At 35.4% G+C, this 21,431-nt stretch overlaps 1 protein-coding gene across 4 annotated transcripts in view; it reads left to right on the top strand.

The window, feature by feature from the left end:
- The first annotated feature begins 560 nt into the window (after window positions 1-560).
- The window catches only part of Cwc22 (CWC22 spliceosome associated protein), a 56,296-nt gene continuing 35,425 nt past the window's right edge, over window positions 561-21,431 (top strand). The window contains exons 1-4 of one of the 4 annotated variants that reach the window (XM_021725966.3): window positions 561-654; window positions 13,591-13,730; window positions 17,164-17,231; window positions 18,562-18,672. In XM_021725966.3, the coding sequence (XP_021581641.1) occupies window positions 13,704-13,730; window positions 17,164-17,231; window positions 18,562-18,672 (206 nt within the window). In that variant the 5' untranslated portion in view covers window positions 561-654; window positions 13,591-13,703. The other 3 variants (XM_005324665.3, XM_078017686.1, XM_021725965.3) reach the window with 3 other exon arrangements.

The raw sequence follows: 21,431 nt of genomic DNA, 5'->3' as shown, positions 1-21,431 counted from the left end.
TACAGACTGCTATTTTCAACTCTGCTAGATAATCACCTCCTTATCCTCACAATGTCTTAACATTTGGCACCATCACTTAAAACAGAAGAATCATAGGCTACGGAATTAGTTATTTCATTTTATTTGTAGTCCGGCTTTCATTTACTTAGTCTTAAAATCTTGGAACGTAATAAGTACTAAACATTTGGTAATATTTTGGACGAACTATTGCAAAAAGTTTAAAAACAGGTTTATATTTTCTGTGTATATTTTCAGAAAGGGCTAAGGTTCATCTTAGTGGTAGAGTGCTTGCCAAGCTTGTGTGAGGTCCTGGGTTTGATCCCCAAGACCGGAAGAAATTATTTTCACGGAAATGTGACCACAAAGGCCCCCTTTTTTTTTTTTTTTTGTAATGTTATTAAAGCAGTTTTGGATTAAAGTCAGCACCATTTATCAAGTCCAGAATGGGCAACCTGCATGTGCTTTTTCCCGCGTGTGTTTAAAAACTACAATTCCCACCGTGCCCTGAGGCCTTCTCACGCCGAAACCACAATTGCAGTCGTCATTTCCGCCCGCGCAGCCGGTGGATGCTGGGCTTTGTAGTTCCTATCAACTTTTCTTTTGTCGCCGAGTTGGTACGGAAGGCGTGTGGCCGGATCAACTGCTTTGAATCTGGTATTACTTCATGTTATCAAACTTAATTTAATGGGTTGATGTCCCATAGCCTACTGCGTCAGGTTTGTGTTACGGTCCGCCTTCCTCCTGCTGCCAGTCTGTGGGAAGGGGAAGTGATGTACATCCGGTGTAATGGCGGCGCGGTGGAGCTTTAGGTAATTATGGAACTCCGTAGACTGGCCGCGAGCAGCGACCCAGAGTGGGGGTGGCGGATGCCTGGGTGGGGTGGCTAGTGAAGGGCTTACGAGGGGTGCCGGCGGCGGTACGACCTTGGGTGGCCCTGGGCCACTCTAGCCCTGTGGGCCCGCGAGGTCGGGATGTGAGAGCCGGTTGGGCCGGGGAGTCCGGGGAGGGAGGGGAATGGGCGGCCGTGAACTGGCTTTCCGCCTGCGCGTTCGGACCCTGCTTGCTAGTGAGGTTTCTGGGTTTCCTTTCGCAGCGTCTTTGTTGCTGAAAGCCAGCACCAGCGGTGGTTGCTTCCTCCATGGTGTGCAACGTGTTTCAGACGCGGATCACCGGAGCCTCTCGAGCCGAAAGGCTCACCAGGGCCCTTTCCTAGTGCCTGGGTCCCGGGATCAAGGGGGTGGGATCAGTGAACTGTGGTTAATTAACCTTGTGGAAGCTTCGCTCTTGCCTTTTTCCAACGGAATATCCCTGTAGGTGTTTTTTGTTTGTTTGTTTGTTTAATTTCACTAGATGTTTCTTTCTCGCTGTCTTGCCGGGTAAATACTGATCCTTCAGAGGGGACGCTGGTTTTCATTGTATGGTGTTCGTCTGTCGACCCTTGTCCCTCCGTAGCGGTACCTCAATAATGCGGTAACTCCTAAACTTGGGTCGCAGTCTCCACCTCTTCACTGAGCTGGTCCTACAATACGCTTTTTTAATGGCAACACCATAGTTATTTTCACTGAGTCTAACTGCAGTAATCCCTTCATCACTTAATCCTCACAGTTTTCTGAGGTAAGTGAAAAGGGGAAGATTTAAGAAGAGGCTAAATTTTAGATAGAAGAATTAGGTGATTTACATTTCAGTAAGAGGGTCTTGGATGTAGCTCATTGTAGCATGCATGAGGCCCTGTGGTTCCATGTCTAAAAACAAAAACCCAAGCCAACAATTTTAAAAAGGTGGAGTAAGAGTTTCCCTTGCATGTCTGTAGACTAGAAATAGCAGGTAAACATGGAAGCTTGGTCTTCATATCAGTTAATCTGCCTCTTCCTTAGTCTGTTTTATCTTTATTTAAATTTACCTTGTTTTAGGATTTCCTGTGAATGCAGGAGTTAACAACATAGTTATCATCCTATTATGAAAAGGCATATTTAGAATTGGCACTGAAAGTATGGCTTTGACCAGGAGATACATTGCTACAGGCAGCACATGTAGGAAGAGGAAACCCACTTTTGATGGGCCACCAAACCAAGATTTCAGTCTTGGTGCAGCACATATTCACTTCTAACACTTGGAGCAAGTTACCCAACATTCTAGTCTTGCCTTCCTGATGTGGAAAAAAAAAAAAAAATAAGGGCCTATCTCAGTGGGTGGTTTTAAGTTTGATGAAAAATGATATGCATAAGGCAAAAGGCCTGTATAAAACATTAGTGATTATTGTTTTTACTATTGCAGTGCATTTGATGCATTCTTTGTGCACAAGTTCTTATTGTTTGGTTCTGAATGTTGCCCTTCTACTTTTAAGTGTCCTTGGCACCCTCATGGAATCTTTTCCAACTCATTTGGCTGGGGCTTCAAGACTGTTCTTGGTCATATTTGAGAAGCTAAGGAGCTTGATCTAATATCCTTTCTTCAGAGTTCCAAAATGTGCTCTCCTAAACCAACACTATCAGTATCCCCTGGGAATTTATGAGCAATGTAAGCTATTGGACTTTATGCCAGTCCTATTGAATCAGAAACTGGGGAATGTGGGCTCATAAAACTTCTCTTACCAAACCATCCAAGTGGTTGTCATTCCAGTTAATTTGAGAAGCACTACTCTAGCCCATTCCCTATGCTATGCTATGTCCTTTCCACTCCCCAATCTGAGTTTCTGCCCTCCTTGATTTGAAGTATTTGATCAATGGCCAGCTGGTTTTTCCCTATTTTGCTACCACATCATTCCCCACTTTGGAGAATTTAGCTGCAATCATTTTTGGAGTTCTGACATTTCCTAGACTACTTAACTATTTTTTCCAAACCAGCTTTCTTAGCTCTGTCAGTTCTGCCAGAGTCTTTAGAGGCTGGCTCTTCTCCCTAATAATTGTATGTAGCCAAGTGACCTACAGTTAGTTCCATCTGAAACTACCAAAAGAGGACATAGTGACACTTTATGTATTTGTAATACTATGTCCTAACTTGAATTCGTATTTTCTGTTTATCATGTACTAATATATAGACTAATTTTGTACTACCTAGAATACCCATGATTTGTTTATGGCTGGCCTAGAGCTAATAGAAAGAAATGGTTATTAGTAATACAGCTAATCCCAATTGATAACTTTGAGGGTTTCCCTTTCATTTTTCCCTACTTTTCTTTTTAAATCTGGAACTCCTAGCATGAGAGGGTAATGGAACAATAAGGCTTCTGGCATACGAATTTCACCAATCCCCCAGTATGCTTTTTTCTCAGTATATACATTTCCCAGTTGGACAGTGGAAGAGACATTTAAATGTTCACAACAGAGTGCAGACTTTCAAAGCATTTTCTTCAAAAATAGTATCTGAAGAGAGGAATGGATTGTCACCAGGTATGGTGGCACATACATATATTCCTAGCAACTCAGGAATCTGAGGCAGTAGGATTGTAAGTTACAGCCTTAGTGAGCCCCTGTCTCAAAACGAAAAAGGGACTGGAAATGTAGCTCAGTGGTACAGTACCCCTGGATTCAGTCCCCAGTACAAAAAAAAAAAAAGAGAGAGAGAGAGAGAGAGAGAGAGAAGGGAATGGATTAAATTAAACATTCTCTCTTTGTAGCCAGGCTAATAAGTCTTTCCAAATGAACAGATAGCAGAAAGGCAATATGTGCTGCCCTGGGTACACACTAAGGCTTCTGTGATTAAAGAATGGATTAGTTAATGAAAGATAGAATGTGTGCACTTGAGCCAGTCAATGTCAGCTCAGGTTTAACCTGTCTTTGAGCCTAACTCATGAATGGATTGAGTTAGACAGTACAGTACTTCCACCTGAAATGTACCCTGTGAGTTCTTACCTGAATTAGTTTATTAGACAGCTTCATTCTAGATCTGGTGACAAGAGCTTCTGCAGTAAGATGTAGTACTGTGAGCTAAGAGGCTACTTCATAAATTTCTCTATAGAGCTCAGTCCTTCCAAGTTTTTTTTAAATCCTGATTATGGTTTACTAAATGGCTCTCCGATAATCAGAAAGGTTGTTTTCAAAGCTATTCTGTGAGAGTTGGCAGAATGTACTCAACCCATATAGTTAATTAGGCAAACTAAGGAACAGACTTGGTGGGTGGGGAGGAGACAAGGTAGGATGAAGGTCAGATGAAGGCATAAGGCATTGCTATTACTTAGATATGTTCTTGTGAGGTTGAAAGAACTCCTTTAGGGTCACAATTCCTTTTGCAATGCTTGCAATGGAATTGGTATTTTTTTCATCTTACTCAATAGGGAAATTTATTCAAACTGCTCTCCGGTTAACATGAGTGAAGACAAATAGAAGATGTCATCTGATAGTGCTGCTTTGAAGCAGTTACGACAAAGCTTGGTGGTTCCAAAAGGAGTTAATAGTTGAAATTAGACTGCCAACGTGTTCCTTGATAAGAAAATTATCAAAATAGCATTATAGAGTTTTCTGTGTAGGAAGAAATGGGGAATAATCATCAAAAAGGCACACTCCCCATTTTTAAAATTTAGTTTTAAAATTGGAACCTATTAAGTGTCAGGTACTCTCCTAGCTTCTGGGTGTGCAGCAATAGCTAAGAACATCAAGGATTCAGTGAGTTCATACAAAGCCTTTCACACCTCAGTTTCATGTTCCATCTCATTTGTTCAGTTCTCTACATGTGCCCTGTGCTCTACTCTTAACAATGTGGAATTGCCTAAACTCTTTATTGTCTGTCTTTATACATACTGATTTTATTTCCTGAATGACCTCTTCCTCCTTTCCATGTGAATAATTCCTACTTATCCTTCAGAAATCAGCCTTAGACCTGCTTCTTTCTTCATGTTCCAGACCCACTGGTTGTACTTCCTCTTCTGGCAGTGCAGTGTTTACAGCATAGCTATACCACTTAACATTTCCTACTCCACCTAAGGATAGGAACCTTTACCAGTGTGCTGTTAACATATGTATCACCACAGTGTAGGTAGGCACTTCCTTTACTAAAAAACCTTGACCATACTTCTTTCTGTTAGCTTTGTGTTTCCTTCTTTCCTCTGGAAGTACTTTTCTGAGCCACAACATAATATAAATATCATTTATGGCTCCAGCTTCATTGTTTTCTGGTCCTGGTTTTTAATACAAGTTTTCACATGTTATTTCACAAAGAGACTCTTTGCACAAACTAGCATGAAGAAGGAAGCATTCAGTGGGTGATTAGAATCATTAGAGCTCTTTCTTTACCACAAGGCATTCACTAAGTAGCAGTGATGAGAGTTGTGATACAGGTTTGAAATTTAATGTTTTGTTTTGTCTTTCTTGTCATGAAAATAGGTATATATTTAGCTTAATCATTAGGCCAAGAAAAGCCATACTGACACCATTTTTCTCAGTGAATGAGATGCTGAGGTTTATCAGTAAAGGTAAAACCGTTGCCAGGCTGCTGAGCTGTTAACCAAAGGATGTAGGGGGAAAGTAAGGCAAAGAGGAGGAAGTCTTAGGAGCATGTCAGTGCAAATGATTGAGAGTATAGTAGCAGGAAGGGTGTTCTTTAGGATTTATTTTATTTAGGAGCTGGACTGGTACTGAGGAACTGTTTTTGTTATGAAATAATATATGCAGAAACATTGTTGAAGCCATGAAGACAATTTCTGTTTTACATAGGACATTTGGAAAATATGGAATAGTATCAAATATTTAGAAATGGAATGAACTTTTATAAAAGACTGGGTTTCCTGTGAGCAGCTTTATAGATATTTTTAAAAATCTTTTTACTCTATACAATGGAATACCAGTTAGTAACATACACAGGGATATAAGTTATTACAACCTACAGATAAAGACCTGGTGAGAAAAATTTTTAGGGAGGTCAAAACCAATATGTTTTTAAGACAAAACTGTTATAGTCTCATTATGCTATCTTCTCTGAATGGAGCCTTCTTCTAAGCTCTCATATACAGAAAGAATGCAGTAAAATCAGGAGCAAATTTATTTCTAAGCTTTCTATGACATAGGATTTGGATCCTTATAGAGACTGTTGAGCTGGAGTGAAAAGTTGTTCTCACATGTGAGTTGAAGCTATGAGATACAGATGGTCTTCCAGGGAGAATATGGAGAAAGAAAAAGTCGAGGCTCTTCATTTGTTAACCTAACATATGTATTGAGAGCCCCGAGTGTTGAGAATATAGCAATGAACAAAACACAAAAATACCAAAGGGATGGACCAAGAAGAGAGGAGGAAAACCACATGAAGGTAATGTGTAGGTCAAGAAGTGAGAGCTTCAAGAAAAGGGGGAATAGCAATATCAAATACTAGAACAGTGTCTGATAAGAGGAAAGTTGCCTCTGGATTTACCAACCAGGAGGTCATTATATAGGTCTACAGTTCTTTATTTGTAATTCTTGGAATCAAAACTGTTTCAAATCTCAGAATTGTTCAGAATTTAGAAAAGAAATACAAGTGCATGTAATATTTATTGAGTATTCCCTTTTGGGCTCCCAGTCAGTATCCTTTAATCAAACACGTTTATATTCCTGCATTGTGTCAAGGGTTTATGGGTTAAGTCTCAAGTTGATGTGTGTCAGGGTTGTGTTGTTGTTTTGTTGTTGTTGTTTTTTGTTTTGTGTGGTGCTGAGGATCAAACCCAGGGCCTCACACATGCTAGGCAAGCAGTCTACCACTGAACTACATCCCTAGCCTAGTGTGTCAGGTTTTTTAATTTATTTTTATTTTTTTTAAACAAATATTTCATTTTTATGTGGTGCTGAGAATTGAACCCAGTGCCTCACACATGCTAGGCAAGTGCTCTACCACTGAGCCACAACCCCAACCCATGTCAGGTTTTGCTGCTAAATATTTTCAGAGTTTTTCATATTTCAAAGTTACAGATAAAGGATTATCAACCTGAACCTGGTGACTCTTCTGAAAAGGCAACAGGAGTGTTGACCTTTTTTTCTCTCTTGAAACCGTGAGTCTACACTGAAATCAAATTTCACATCACTTTTTTTTTTTTATGTGGCATATCATGGTCAAATTTCTCATTAGTATATAACCTACAAAAAAGAGCAAGATACATTTTCCAAAACAAAGGAATTTTCATTCAGTACAGATATAGAAATTACATAGCAATCTTGTCGTATTTTGCTTAAGAACTATGGCCAATTAGTTATTCCTTTTTGTTCCCTGAGAAGGAAAAACAATATTTGGAAATGATGGAGGCTTGGCTTCTGTTGGGGGATTTTCCAGAGAGTCCTGTCATTTTCCCTTCATTACATTTTGGCATTTAGAACCAATTTAAGCAATTTTTAAATTTTGAATATTGTTACATATCATTTTCCCCATTGGGTAACCAAAAGTTTTTTTGTTGTTTTGTTTTGGTTTTTAACACAGTGATGTTTGAAATTCATCAAGCCTCTATCAGTCTTTAGAATGAATAGACTAAACTAAAGGAAATTCACTTTGTTGATTCCCCTTTTCTTCCTTTCTTTCTTTTTTTTTTTTTTTTTTTAAAGAGAGAGTTTTTTAATATTTATTTTTTTTAGTTTTCGGCGGGCGCAACATCTTTGTATGTGGTGCTGAGGATCGAACCCGGGCTGCACGCTTGCCAGGCGAGCGCGCTACCACTTGAGCCATATCCCCAGCCCCAATTCCCGTTTTCTTTAGCAGTTTTATCATATTACATTTCAGTGAGTTTTTCTAACATGAATGGAAGACCCCAAGTAACAGGGGTAGAAGTGTTCTGGTTTTGGAATAAGCTAGAAAGTAGTGTATTCTAGCCATCCGTTTGTTTTCTCATGTTCTAAATTTTTTACAAAATTGCAGAATTTACAATTTCATAGCTTCTAGTTAGCAGTCTGACATATTTCTTAGAAATGTTATTAAATATTTTGCCTTCTGATGCTTGCTGAAGCTGATAGGAAATCTTCATCGTATTAAAACTAGTGCTCCCAGGAGTGCTACATCTCCTGTTGCAAAATACCCTACTTGCTCAGGGAAGCAGGAATAGTTTGCTGATTTGCTTACTTGTGACAAGGGGAGAAATTTAATAATTCATCATAAAATCCACAGTGATGCTAAGAAGAGCAGGGAGAACTATAAACTCTAGATAAATTTCTCTCATTGCAGGAATTTCCAATTAGTCTAAATATCAAGCATGCACATGTTGAGCTTCCAGAATTTCCCTACAGGCATATTCTGTATAATTGCATATAGTTATAGTACTATATGCATTTTTGTTACAACTGAAGTAAGAGTCTACTTTTATAATATTATCGATTTTACTCTTAACATTTTGAGGCATGGACATGTAACAGATTATATTTGATTGCCAGAAATTATTTGCTGCTGAAGGTTGGATAGTAGAAAGGGGGAAAAAAAAAAAACAACACTGATCAGAAAGAAAACTCATTAAATTTAAATAAGTAAGGCAATTTGAAATAAAATACATAGAAAATTGGGAAGAGAAAATGGGTTTCATAACCCAGAGGGAAAGTAAAAGAAAATACTTAATCTTCCACGATAGAGTAAAGTGATTTATTCACTTATACTGTACTTGGTCACAGTGTACTAATTAAGTAAAGGAATCCTTAAAATTATTATGCATGTTCCAAAAGTAGTGCTTCATTATATTAGCACTATAGTCTTTGTTATCTGAAAGGAATGGATACATTTAGAATAAGGAAGTTTTCTGGATAGTACAGACTGTACCTGTTTCATTTTATAATTTATCAATTTGACATCAATTTATTATTTGGGATCCTTTGAGATACAATATTAAATGATTTAAGCATCTGATAAACCTAGGTTTGAATTTTAGCTCTACCATTTACTAGACATGGTTTACTTGGATAGATTGTTTCAACTCTCAGTAACTTAGTTCTGCCATTGAAAAATAAGGCTAAAACCACCAATCAAGGTAATTATGAGGACTGAATAAGATTATAAAAGTGATCATAAATTACAGCATGATTTCTCAATTATAAAAATCACTGATACACACATTCTTATTTTTTAATATTTATTTATTTTTTAGATGTAGATGGACACAACACAATGCCTTTATTTTTATGTGGTGCTGAGGATTGAGTCCCGGTCCTGCCCTCCTAGGCGAGCGCTCTACCACTGAGCCACAATCCCAGCCCCACTGATACACATATTCTTTTATATATATCTGCAGACTTCTTACCAGTGAATTGGTAAAGATAATACATTTGAAACTTGGATGTTTCTTTCCAGTTAGCTTATGACTAAGTTTCTTATTTATTTATTTATTTATTTATTTATTTTAGTTCTCGGCGGACACAACATCTTTGTTGGTATGTGGTGCTGAGGATTGAACCCGGCTGCACGCATGCCAGGCGAGCGTGCTACCGCTTGAGCCATATCCCCAGCCCATGACTAAGTTTCTTACTATAAAGGAGTTAGACTGTGGGGGCCCTGTGTTATACCTAAGTGGTTCATGGCCTAAGAAAATTGAGAAACTGTGTACTTTTGATTCAGAATTGTAGAGCTGAAGAGACTTGGGGATGAGTTGGATATTGGAATTATCTTGGGAATGTTTTCATAAAACAAGTAGGCCTGAGCCTTCTCTTCTCCCATCCCCTGTCTTCTGATTTAGTATATTAGATGGGCTCCAATACACGTACAAGTAATTCCCCTATCGTGTAAGTTTCATCATTCAAATTGTTTTTTAACATAGTGACTTGGCAGACCAGTTTTGGAATATTAAGTAATGATCTGAAACTGACATGTAGAAAAAAGTACAACCCGCCACTCGGCAAATACTAGAGGGGCAGTAAATATTTTTTGTGGTTGCATGAATTATGTATTAATGCATAATAAAGGTATTAAGAATTTAGAAATGACCCAATGATTGTGCTGATAGAGATAGAAAAAAATCCTTTGCTTTTGGGCAGAATTTAGTTAAGTTTCTAGTTTATGGCTCTATCTATACCTTTAAAGCCATAAAAACAGGACTTTTGAAGGGAGTCATACTACTTATGTATGGCACAGAGTCATCTTGTTGAGGCAAGTGGAACCTAAAATCCAGCCAAGATAAGCATTGTCCCTGCAGAGTTGTGTCTACCCAAGGTGAGAGAGAAGTAGCTTTTGTTAACTGGAAAGATTTGTTCATTCGTATTTTATATAACAAGTTAGCTGTAATTCATATTGGTTTTTAACATGGTGACTGAGCACACCGTTTACAATATTAAGTAATGACTATAATTTGAATTATATGTGATGTGTTGATTTTTTTTTTTCCCTCTTACTACTCAGGATTTTCTCATTATCTTTGATCCTCAACAGTTTGACTCCAGATTGAGGATCCTTTTTCTGAAATGCTTGAGATCAGAAGTGTTTTAAAGTTGGATATTTTTTGGGGGGTTTTAATATTTGCATAGAATATTTGCATTTTACTGTTCTACCGTCCCTAATCTAAAAATCTGAAACCTGCAAAGCTCCAAAATATGAAAGTTTCTGATTGCTTTCTGATGCTTTGTCTATATTTTGATTTATGTTGATGAATATGTGTGTGATTGTAGTTTTCTTTATATTTATCCTATCCTATGTTCTCTGAGCTTTTACAATCTGTAAATTTAGGTTTGTCCAACAAATTTGGGGAAAATTTGCCTGCTGTTTATCAAAATAAATTTCCTTATTCTTTCTCTCTTTTGCTTCTTGGACTTTTTATTTACACATATGAGGATCCTTTCAATATTGTCCCACATTTCTATAAATATTTTCTCTCTGTTCTTTAGATTGAGTATTTTCAGTCAATTTATCTTCAAGTCCCCTGACTTTTTGTTATTTTCATTCATCTATTCTAAGCATATCCAGTAAATTTTATATTTCATATATCTTTCAATTCTTGAGTTTTTTTGGTTCATTTATTTTTCTTTGCTGAAATTCCCCCAGGCAGTTTTTCCCCCTATTGTATCTTTCCATATGTTTTCAAAACCCTACTTTTAGAACCTTCTATACTAACCCCAGTATCTGTATCATTTCAGGATTGGTTTCCTCTGATTATCTTTTGAAACTGAGCTACTTTCTTTAATAAGTTGTTTTTAATATTATCCTGGATACTGTTACTTATAGAGACTTTGAATGCTGTTACATTCTGAGAAGTGGTGACTTTTTAAGCAGTTGACTTAGTTGAACTAAATTGCAAATTCTAGTGTCCTGAGCTGGTTCAGAAGTAATCTGCTTTCTTCATGTTTTGGTTCAGAGGCAGATAGAGATTTGGGGAGAGTTTATACCATGCCACTGGAGGCTTCCCTTTTCTGGCTGTCTCCCCTCTGATTCCTCTTTGCTTTCCAACAATTGTGGTTACCTCAGACTGTTCTTCAAATGAGAATGACTGCAGTTTTTCTATTAGTTTTTGGCTGCCATGCTTGGTACAGACTGCAGCTTGCACTCAAGTTTACAGTCATAACATGGAAGATAACTTCCTCATGTTCCTTTCTCCTAGGCATCTACTCCTGTCCACAATTAGCCTGTTTTTGTTTATTCTCTGTAGTGCCTTCAGATTGTAGTGTATTTTGTGAAGAGTTTATAGTTGTTATCTTTGAAAGGTTTGGCACTAGTAGGAACTACATAGCCATTTTTAAATTGAAACTATAGGTACCCTTTTTAAAAATTTGCACAAAACATGCCAAATAAGCTACAGTGGTCTTGGAAATCAAAACACCTTTATTATTTAGATTCTTATAAGAAAATAGTGTTTTGTTATTATTACTATTATTTGTATTGTTGGACATGAACTTGGGACCTCACACATGCGGCAAGTGCTCTACCATTGACTACATCCCCAGCCCCCCAAATAGTGTAATTATTATTTGTCTGAATTTTCTTAGTCTCTACATTCCTTTTTCCCTGTTGAAACTTTCTGTCTTGAACTTAAGGCCTCATGCATGCTAGGCAAGCAGTCTACTACTGAGCTACATCCTCAGCCCTTATTTTTATAATCTGATTTGTTAACACAGATTTATTAAGATTGTAATTCTTGCATTATATTAAATAGGCTATTTAAGGAAGGGGAGCATATTTCTCCTCTCCATACTACTACCATCAAATTTGATTTTATAACATGTTTAATGTAACTTATTCTGAGATTTTTTTTTTTTTTTTTTCAGTTGTCTACCTGAGGTATAGACCCTGGTAGGAAAAGTTACTCTGAAACTGAGTTCAAACAATAATGTTATGGTTATGGGCATAATAAGGTACTAGATAGACCGGTGGTTGATGTGGTTGTTAAGATTTAAGATTATAGTCATTCCTTGAAGAAAAATACAAATATTTGGGACATCTTGCCAGCCAAAAAATAAGACTAAGCTTTGCCCACAATTGCCGTAGTAACTAGTCAAAAGAAAGAGGCTTCATATGAACTCATTATGTACAGTTAGGCACGTTAATCTGTTGAACTGTAGCTGTAGATACATAAGTGGTAATATGCTTTTAGATTTCAATGATATTTCATAGATTAATAAGTTTGTAAAGAATTATATATATATATTGCTTTTATTAACCTGGATTCCATGCTGACCATTTGACTTAATGATTTGTGTACATCCCCATAAATGATAGTAGCTGTTTTTCACTTACAGTGTCAAAATTATTCATATGTGTGAAAAGAATGTATAACTAGGTGTCATTAGCCTGGGTTTCTACTTATAGGTCCACCACTAACTGATGTTATCATTTAGAATGTTGAAATGACTTGTCTGACTTTTAGTGTTCCAATCTTTAAAAAGAATAAAATAGACCAGATAATAGATTTTCTAGTCCTCAAATTAAAAATCTTTTTCCTAGTTATTCAGTTACTTTGGTATTGAACACAGTCCTTTCTCTGTATTCTGTATATGTATTAATTCTACTTAATTTTATTTTTATACTTTCTTTACCTCACACCATAAATCATTTGAGTTTGTAATTCCAATAAAATGCTTAAATGGCAGTTTTATGCAAATATAACATAGCATTTTGCAGAAATTGCTAAAATTTATTTTATAGAAAGACATTTTAGCATTTAATGATGAGTAGGTTTATTTGGAGCCAAATATTTAGTTCTCAAATGTGCATATTTATCTGAAGTATTAATAGATCACGTTGAGGCAATTATTTTAGTTTAGTACCTTATATATCTTATGGAGTCAGTTTATTTCTGAATGATTATCATTGCCTGAGCATCAGTTACTTCATTCTTAGTTTATGTAGAAACATTGGCTATTTTATACTCCCTTTATGTTGTTTTTCTATGACTGTTTCCTCAGTTCATTTTTTATAATACTATGGTACTATTACATCATATAGGTATCCTCACTGAGAGCATTTTTAATAAAGTTATACTATTTTTAAATTAATTTGTTCTGTCTTTATAATAAAGCCTATGTGCTCTTTTGTTTGTGGCATCTTTTTCAGTAGTATGTGCTAGGTATACATTGTTTTGTGGAACTATTTAGGGATTTAAATTTGTTATTATTGATTATATCTGTTCTTATTGATTAAGAAAAATTAGGTGTTCAAAAGTCTAATATGTGGAAAGAATATATCATTATTTTATACACAATTTATCATTGTTAACAAAGCTTTCTTTGCTTTATTTTATAGGTGATGTTTGCAGACAGAAAAAGTAAACTGTCCAGCAATCCAAACTATTGTGTACTTATTACTTGGACCAACTTGAGGAACGATTCTTTGATCAGACTAGTTGGCAATAGAAAATGAAAAGCAGTGTGGCACAGATAAAAGTAAGTGTTTGAAACTCTTGATAGAAGATGCAAACTTATAGTTAGTTACCTATCCTTTAAACAACAGTGCATTTACATAACTGGGGCATTAGAATTAGATAGTAGAGTGATATTATACATGCTTCAAACTCCACACAGTTTTAAAGGTAGCTACTTGGCCAGACAATAGTAACTATGTGTGAAAGAATATATGAAATGTTTTCTTTGTGTGTGTTTGTGTATGTGCATGTGTGTGCATACATCAGTGTGTCTACAAATCATGTGTGAGCACATGCAAAAGAAAATATGTACCAAATGACGGGAGATTCCACCATCATTCTTAAGAAATTTGTTTCCCTGAATGAGTGTGACATGGAAGGCAGGTATTTCCTTCCTTCAGTGGTGTAGGTCCCTGTATATCTTTGCATAATGTGAGCTTCTTGCTGCATATTTCATATTTCATTTGTTGAACAAATATACTATATTTGTTCAACAAATGTATATTGAATTCTTATAATGTTGCAGTGACACTTTTTAAGCTATTGAGCAAAATAGTGAACAAAACAAATCCTTGTTCTCATGGAGTTTATATTCTAGTGTGAGGATACAGAAAATAAACCATAAACTTAATACATAGATAAGTTATATAGTATGTTAGAGTTTTAAGTACTTGATTTCTGCTATGGAGAAAAGAAATAAGCTAGAGTATGGATATTTGTGGCATTAAGAAATTATAGCTTATAATAGGCAGGTTAGTGTAGAGGCCCATTGAAAAGAAAGGTAGCCATTTGAGCGGAGGCATGTAGAAGACAAAAGAGGGTTGACCATGCAGGTACCTGAGGGAAGAGTGTGTCAGGAAGAGAGAACAGCAAGTATAAAAGCAAAGAGTCTATTGTGGCTGGAACTTCTCTGGGTTGGGAAGAGTTGTAGAAAGAGTTGTAGAACAGTACCAGGGAGAGTAACTCCATGTGCTTTCAAAACTCTCCTGCCTGTGAGTGGTCTTGGCAGGAAAGCAAACTAGTCAACCTTCTCCTCTTTTCAATTGTAACACTTCTTAGGCTCAGAGTCAGTAAAGGGAGGGTATATTTTCATAAAAAATCAATACTTCTCCCTTCCTCTCCTCCACTAGCTCTGTACCCTAAACTTACTTCTTTAAAGAGAACCAGCAAACTACAAGCTACTTGGCAGCAGGAAGTAGGGACAAGGTCTGGTACATGGAAAGTGCCTATGCTGCCATCTTTTCCATCCTGTTATATATTAAGAGAACAACCTTTAGCCTCCATGGTATGTAGACATCCAGCCTGTGCTTTCATATCACCACTGGCATGGGGCTAACTGACTTCCTTTGCTTTTGGAAACCTCTTTCCTGAGCCTGTTGGATGCTCACAGCCACTGGACTTAGGCTCTTATTCCACTTGCCTCTTCACACTGCTCTCTACATTGCTAGAGACCATGAGTGACTGCATAGTGTCATCATATTTGTTTTCCTTAATGAATAATTTGCAGAATTTTAAAGGTAATTTTGACTGTTTTCATTAACTATTATTCTAACTTATAAGCTAAACTTATAAGGGAAGTAGGGAAATTCAGATTCTTAATATTTGGATTATTTCACTAAGTTAAAAATCATAATATAGTTATATTATGATTTTTAACTTAGTGAAATCCTATTCATTCATCAAAGCTGAATTCAAGTCCTACTGTAATTGCTCAGTGCTATGTGCCCCAGTGATTATTTTCTACTCAAGGTCTCTTGTTACAGTACTTACTGTCTGTGCCTTTTTACTTGATCACGTTGAAGAAATTCTTCTCTTTCAGTGTTTTTGGTTCTTTCCCCTTATTCACAACAGATGTTGCAGAGATGTGTTAAAAATCATTACCACAGAATTGAGGCCTTCTCCCTAATGTAGTCAAAATAATTGTCTGGCTGTGTAAAAGAAAAACTAGATAATGCAGTTTAATCATTCTCTCTCTTTTTCTGGAATATCTAAAGAATATATTTACTTTTTCTGGAATATCTAAAGAATATATTTACTTGTGGAGATCTTATAGATCATAAGCTCCTTTAGAATATCTACACAGGAAGGGCTATGTCTTATGTTACCCCTGAATGGGATGGATTTTTTGCTCTATATTTGGCTTAGGATTTTTTTCCCCTATATTGGGTGTTGGGGCTTGTACACAAGGCCTCATGCATGCTAAGCATGTGCCCTACTACTGTCAGCCCTTGGCTTAGGATCTTGATGTAAAGTTTTATAAAAACCTATGTCATTAAACAGTTCTACTTTATTGTGGTAATAAGTAAATTAAAAACTTTGTTAGGGGTGTGTGTGTGTGTATTCAATAATGTTATTATTATTGATCACCATGCATCATATTTAGATCTTAAGATGCTTGCATTTAGTGTAAAATAATAGCAAAACTATGGCTACTTTAAATTATTATTTCATGTTTCTTCATAGATTAGTCTAGTTAGCGTACATTATTCAAAAATTCAATAGTTGATGAGATCAGCCATTTACTTGTGATAATATTAGATTCATACTGCTGTTAACTTGATAATCACAAAATCAGAGGAAGTTAGAGCTTGTTTGCATTTCCATTCAGAACAAGTTTCTATTTTGAAATGTATCTTTTTCTCATTAAAGAGGCAAGCAAGCATGTAAGTTTACACAACTCATTGTTTGATATGTTCTGTTTTTAGATTTCAAGATCAATTGTTTAACAAATACTTTTTTTCTTCAAGTTAAGATTTATTAAAATTATTTGAGGGGCTGGGATATAGCTCAGTTGGTAGAGTGCTTACCTCACATGCACAAGGGCCTAGGTTCAATCCCCAGCACTACTAAAAAAGAATTATTTGAATTTTTTAAAAAAGCTTGTCAATACCAATGTTGGCTAGTTGTATAAAAAATTTCGCATGTATGTCTGAGTAAAAATAAGTGTTTTGGCCTCTTAATGTATTTGGATTTTTTAATTAGGATATGTGTTGAAATTGAATTGATTTATATCTGTCTCATATCACATGTCCTGTCAGTCCTAAGTTACATGAAGTTATTTATTTGTATGTTAGTTCTTTTTCAGAGGATTTGGCATAGGATGTTTTTCTTTAGAGTTGAGTTGTTATTGTTTTAAATTTTTTAGAGTCTGACATGGCACTACACATTTGGATGCTCAAATAATGTTTGTTGAAAATAAAAGAATTTTTATAAATATAGAGTTAGAGTTTGTTTCTCCTAGCTCTTTATTTTACCCATCTACAGTAATCTTTACTATTTGTGTTTTTCATATAGGGAAGATTGGGGTTAAAGCAGTATTATAAGACTTGAATATAACCACAAATGTGAGCCAAAGTGCTTGGCAATTTTCTGAGACATGTATTTCATTATCTATATATTTTTTAACATAAATTTTTAAGAAAATGTTTGCTACTCCTTTCTTTTCCCTTTGAAAGCATTCTTCTGGTCATGACAGAAGGGAAAACTATAATTCATATCAGAGGACCTCTTCTCCAGAAGACAGGTAAATAAGCTTTATATGTTCTAAGTGTAATTTAAATTTTTTATAATAAATTTGTGCAGTAATTTAGCGCTTAGCTTCCTAATTTTAGGGTGGATGTTGAAACACTGGTTTTGGTGTTTACTGCTGTCATTTCTATTTTACATAGCTCTGTATAGTTTACAAAATGTCTTTATATACATCATATCATTTTATTATAATTAAGATTTAACAATCCAGAAATGTTACCATATGTTCACCATGTATTCATGTTGTGACTATATTATTTATCTTAGTAAGCTGTAACTATTAAAAAGAATTTCTGGTCAGATGCAGTGGTCCATGCCTATAATCCCAGCAACTTGGGAGGCTGAGGCAGGAAGATCACAAGTTTGTGGCAAGTCTCAGCAATATAAAGAGACCCTGTCCCAAAGTACAAAAGCATAAAAAGGCCTGGGAATGTAGCTCAGTGGTAATGTGCCCCTGGGTTCAATTCCCAGTACAAAAAAAATTAAAGGAAAACATTTCTGGAAGGAAAAGCATCCTTACTCACTATAAACTTTATTCTTATTCTACTTTGCTAAATCTTTCAAAAAGTTTGCATTATAAACACCAAGTTTATTTCCCTGGTTTGTGGACTACTCACTGTCTTCCACCTATCACATATTCTATACTCACATATATACTCATTCACACATCCTTATACATAGATATTTATTTCTGTCTCTACACACACGAACACAAACAATATACATGTATGCATACCTTAATTGTAGATGTGTATATAAAATATGAATTATGTTAATATCCATATTTATAATGTATATAACTTTTCATAAAATTCTCTGATTTTATTGACTTTAAAGACTCACATAATGGATCTAAGGCAATGAACCCTTGTTTGCTAATAATTTCCAACCTTTCTCACTATTATCTAGTTATACAATTTCAAGAATAAAATATAGTCTTTTGCAGTAGAGTTGAGCCTTATGGAGACCCAACCAATGACATTGGTCTCATTTGTTCAGTGCTTTGATAAATGAACCAGGTAAGTAAAAGAAATTATTTGTAGGATAGTCTTCTTCCTGACAATTATAATTGATTTCCCCATAAATTTCTCTCAGGACAATGTGAAACAAGATGAACAAGTTTGGTTAAGTGAATTCCAGGCATTTTGCTATATACAAGCTGAAAGTTTGTAATTCTGACTGAATGGGTGTTAGCAAAATAAATTGTTACTTGAAACCAGTTTGAGAATATGTGCAATCATAAAGGTGGTTTAGCTACTCTCCTAAATATTTATAAGGTAATTGTTTTCAACTTACAACTTTGGCTTTCTTATTTTATATGTTAGATATGCAGAACAAGAAAGGTCTCCTCGGGATAGAGATTACTTTGATTATAGCAGGTCAGACTATGAGCATTCAAGAAGAGGACATTCTTATGATGGTGGCATGGAATCACGGTTAGTATTGGGAATTTTAACTATAGAAAAATTGGTTTAATTTTATTTATTTTATGATAAAAACAATAATAATAGCAACTAGCATTAATTGGATGTCTTTATGTGCCGGGCTTTCTAATAAGGACTTCATGTAAATTAACTCCTTACTATAGTCAGTTGGAAAGTAAGAACTGTTATGTTTGCTTTATAGCTAATGAAATTGAGGCCTAGAGAGTAGCAGTTTGTATTTCAGAAATAATAGTGGCAAACACTAGATCTGACATAAGGCCTAAGTTTTATTCATTATATTGTACAGCAAGAAGGATTGTTTTATGTGATTGTTTTAGGGAGTCTTTTTACTAAATCAAATACATTTATGTTATGACAGTGATCTAAATTTTCTTTCGTGCCTATGGCTTAGGAATATTGAGAATGAAGTTACTAATTTGCAGATTTTTTTTTTCTAAATGTATATGATTTTTACTTGAGTTTTGGAGAACTTGGCTACCTACCTGTATGTTCATCTAGCAACAGGACCTACAAGATTTATGTGGTTAAGAAATAGATGAGAAAACTAAATGGAGGACAGGTAAACTCTTCTCCAGTGCATAAAACATTGGAATGAGAGTGTTCGGAATCTTCTAAGGGTGATATTTAAGAGACAAACCTATGTACCATTCATGTTACATTCAAAACTAAGCAGACTATTATAATCTGTGTTGTTAATTTTTGTTTTAATTCTTTTTCTCTCAGAGAAATTAGTAAGAATTTTTATAATGAATATTTGACAGGAATCAGCATTTGAGAATTCACTTTAAAAACATAAGTAAAAATTCTTTGTATTTGCTCAAGAGAAAACATAGTATAGAAAAAAAAGTTACTTAATGCATCTGGGAAAAGAAATCCTCAATTAGAAGTAATAGGTGCCACAAAGAAAGTCGGCAGGTACTGGGCATGCTCAGTATAAGGAAAAAAGCTTAACTGAAACTCTGCAGAAAGTGGGAATATTCTCAACTTCTTGAAACAGAAGTCACTTTGTAGATACTCAAATATACTACTCAGTTTAATTTACACATATCCATGCTTATGAGAGAAGTAGTAATGTAGACAATTTAGTCATTTGAAATTGACTTTGGGATGTCTGTGTCTTATTCTATTTAATGAGGCAGTGTTACGTATAGATTTCATAGTCATACATATTCAGATCTTAACTCTAGTTATGCAAATTTGTTAGTTTCTTACCAACTTCCTTCTGATCCTCAGATTCCTCTTGTATAAAATTAATGTGATAACATGACTTTTCTGGTGTTTTAGGTTTAAAACTAATTTGTCACCTACTACCATGTCTGAACGTAGTAAATACTCAGAAAATGATAACTTTAAAAATGTTTTTTTAGCATATCTATTTGAGTAGTGATAAGCAGTGAACCATTTCACTTTGAGTAGCATATAGAAAGTAGTGGAATGGGGATGTGGCTCAGTGGTAAAGCACTGGGTTTGTGAGGTACTGGATTTGATCCTTAGCACCACTAAAAACAGTGGGGGGAAAAAGTGTAACAATTCAGATTTCCTAATGTAAAAAGTGATAGTTGATAAATTTTATTATTATTTTAGTATTAAGAACTGTCCTCATATTCCATGTTTTTCTCCAACAACTATTTTCATATCACTATATGTGCTGTTTATAGACCTTTGTTATCATTTTCATAAAACCAGCTGTCCTGATTTTTCTGTTTGCCTTGTTAGTTCTCCAGTTTCAAAAACTTTTCTGCTGTGTGTTTTTGTTCACTAAGGTCTGTGCCCTTTGTGATCTATCTCTTACTATCCATTCCATAACCACCAGGACTAACCAACTCACCACTAGAATTTTGATCAAATTCTTCTGCAATTTGGAGCTGAGTACATTATTGAATATCTGCAGTCAAAATATCCTTCTCAATACATTCTAATTTATACCCAATCTTAAAATGTCAGATTAAATTAGCCTCCAAAAGCCAGGCCTATCAGCTATTACGTTAATGACAATAAAAACAACTACTCCAACATAATTGTTAAGCTAAGGATTTTGCATACTTTCTCATACTGTCAAAACTCATACAAAGTTAATACTATTTTTTTTCTAAAAATTACAAGTAAGGAATTGGATTTGAAGTAATTAAGTAACAACCACAGTTGCAGTTACCTATCTCGTAGATATAGACACTAGGACTGGAACTCATTTCTGACTCCAGAGCCCATGTCTTTTTGCAACATTTGAGTGTACTTCCGTAGTGTAACTCCTTATGTGTGGTCCAATGTATGAACATAAAGTCTCATGTGACCCACAGTCACATTGTGAAACAAGCAGGCTAAAATATGAGGGCTAACACACCAGAAACATTTGAAGATTACAGGTATTTCTATTTAGACTAAGAATATTCTATTCCTTCTGCACTATAAAAGAACAAACACAATAATTGTAAGGGTGTGATAGCTAGCCATCTGAAGTGGTTTTTCTCAGAAGAACTATTCACAGTAAGAAGCAACTCAGTTGCAAATCAATGGATATAATTTGGAGCATCTATATTTGTGTCTAATTGGGATTTATATTTGAAACCACTTTTCCCCTTTTGACTCAGCTTTAGTGTATACTGTCTCTGTCCTTATTGGCAGTCACTCAGAACTCTTCCTTCATAGCAGCCTGGATAGGTGATTGCTTTTCTCTCTCCATGTAAATTGAAGTTATTTCAGAACAAATCATCTCAAACATATCCTCTTGATTTATCTAAAGTCTTTCAGTG

This window comes from Ictidomys tridecemlineatus, chromosome 7 (assembly GCF_052094955.1).
Source record: "Ictidomys tridecemlineatus isolate mIctTri1 chromosome 7, mIctTri1.hap1, whole genome shotgun sequence".
In the NCBI taxonomy this organism is placed as follows: Eukaryota; Metazoa; Chordata; class Mammalia; order Rodentia; family Sciuridae; genus Ictidomys; species Ictidomys tridecemlineatus.
The sequence above is the reverse complement of the archived record's forward strand: the minus strand, read 5'-3'. Positions and strand labels throughout refer to the sequence as shown.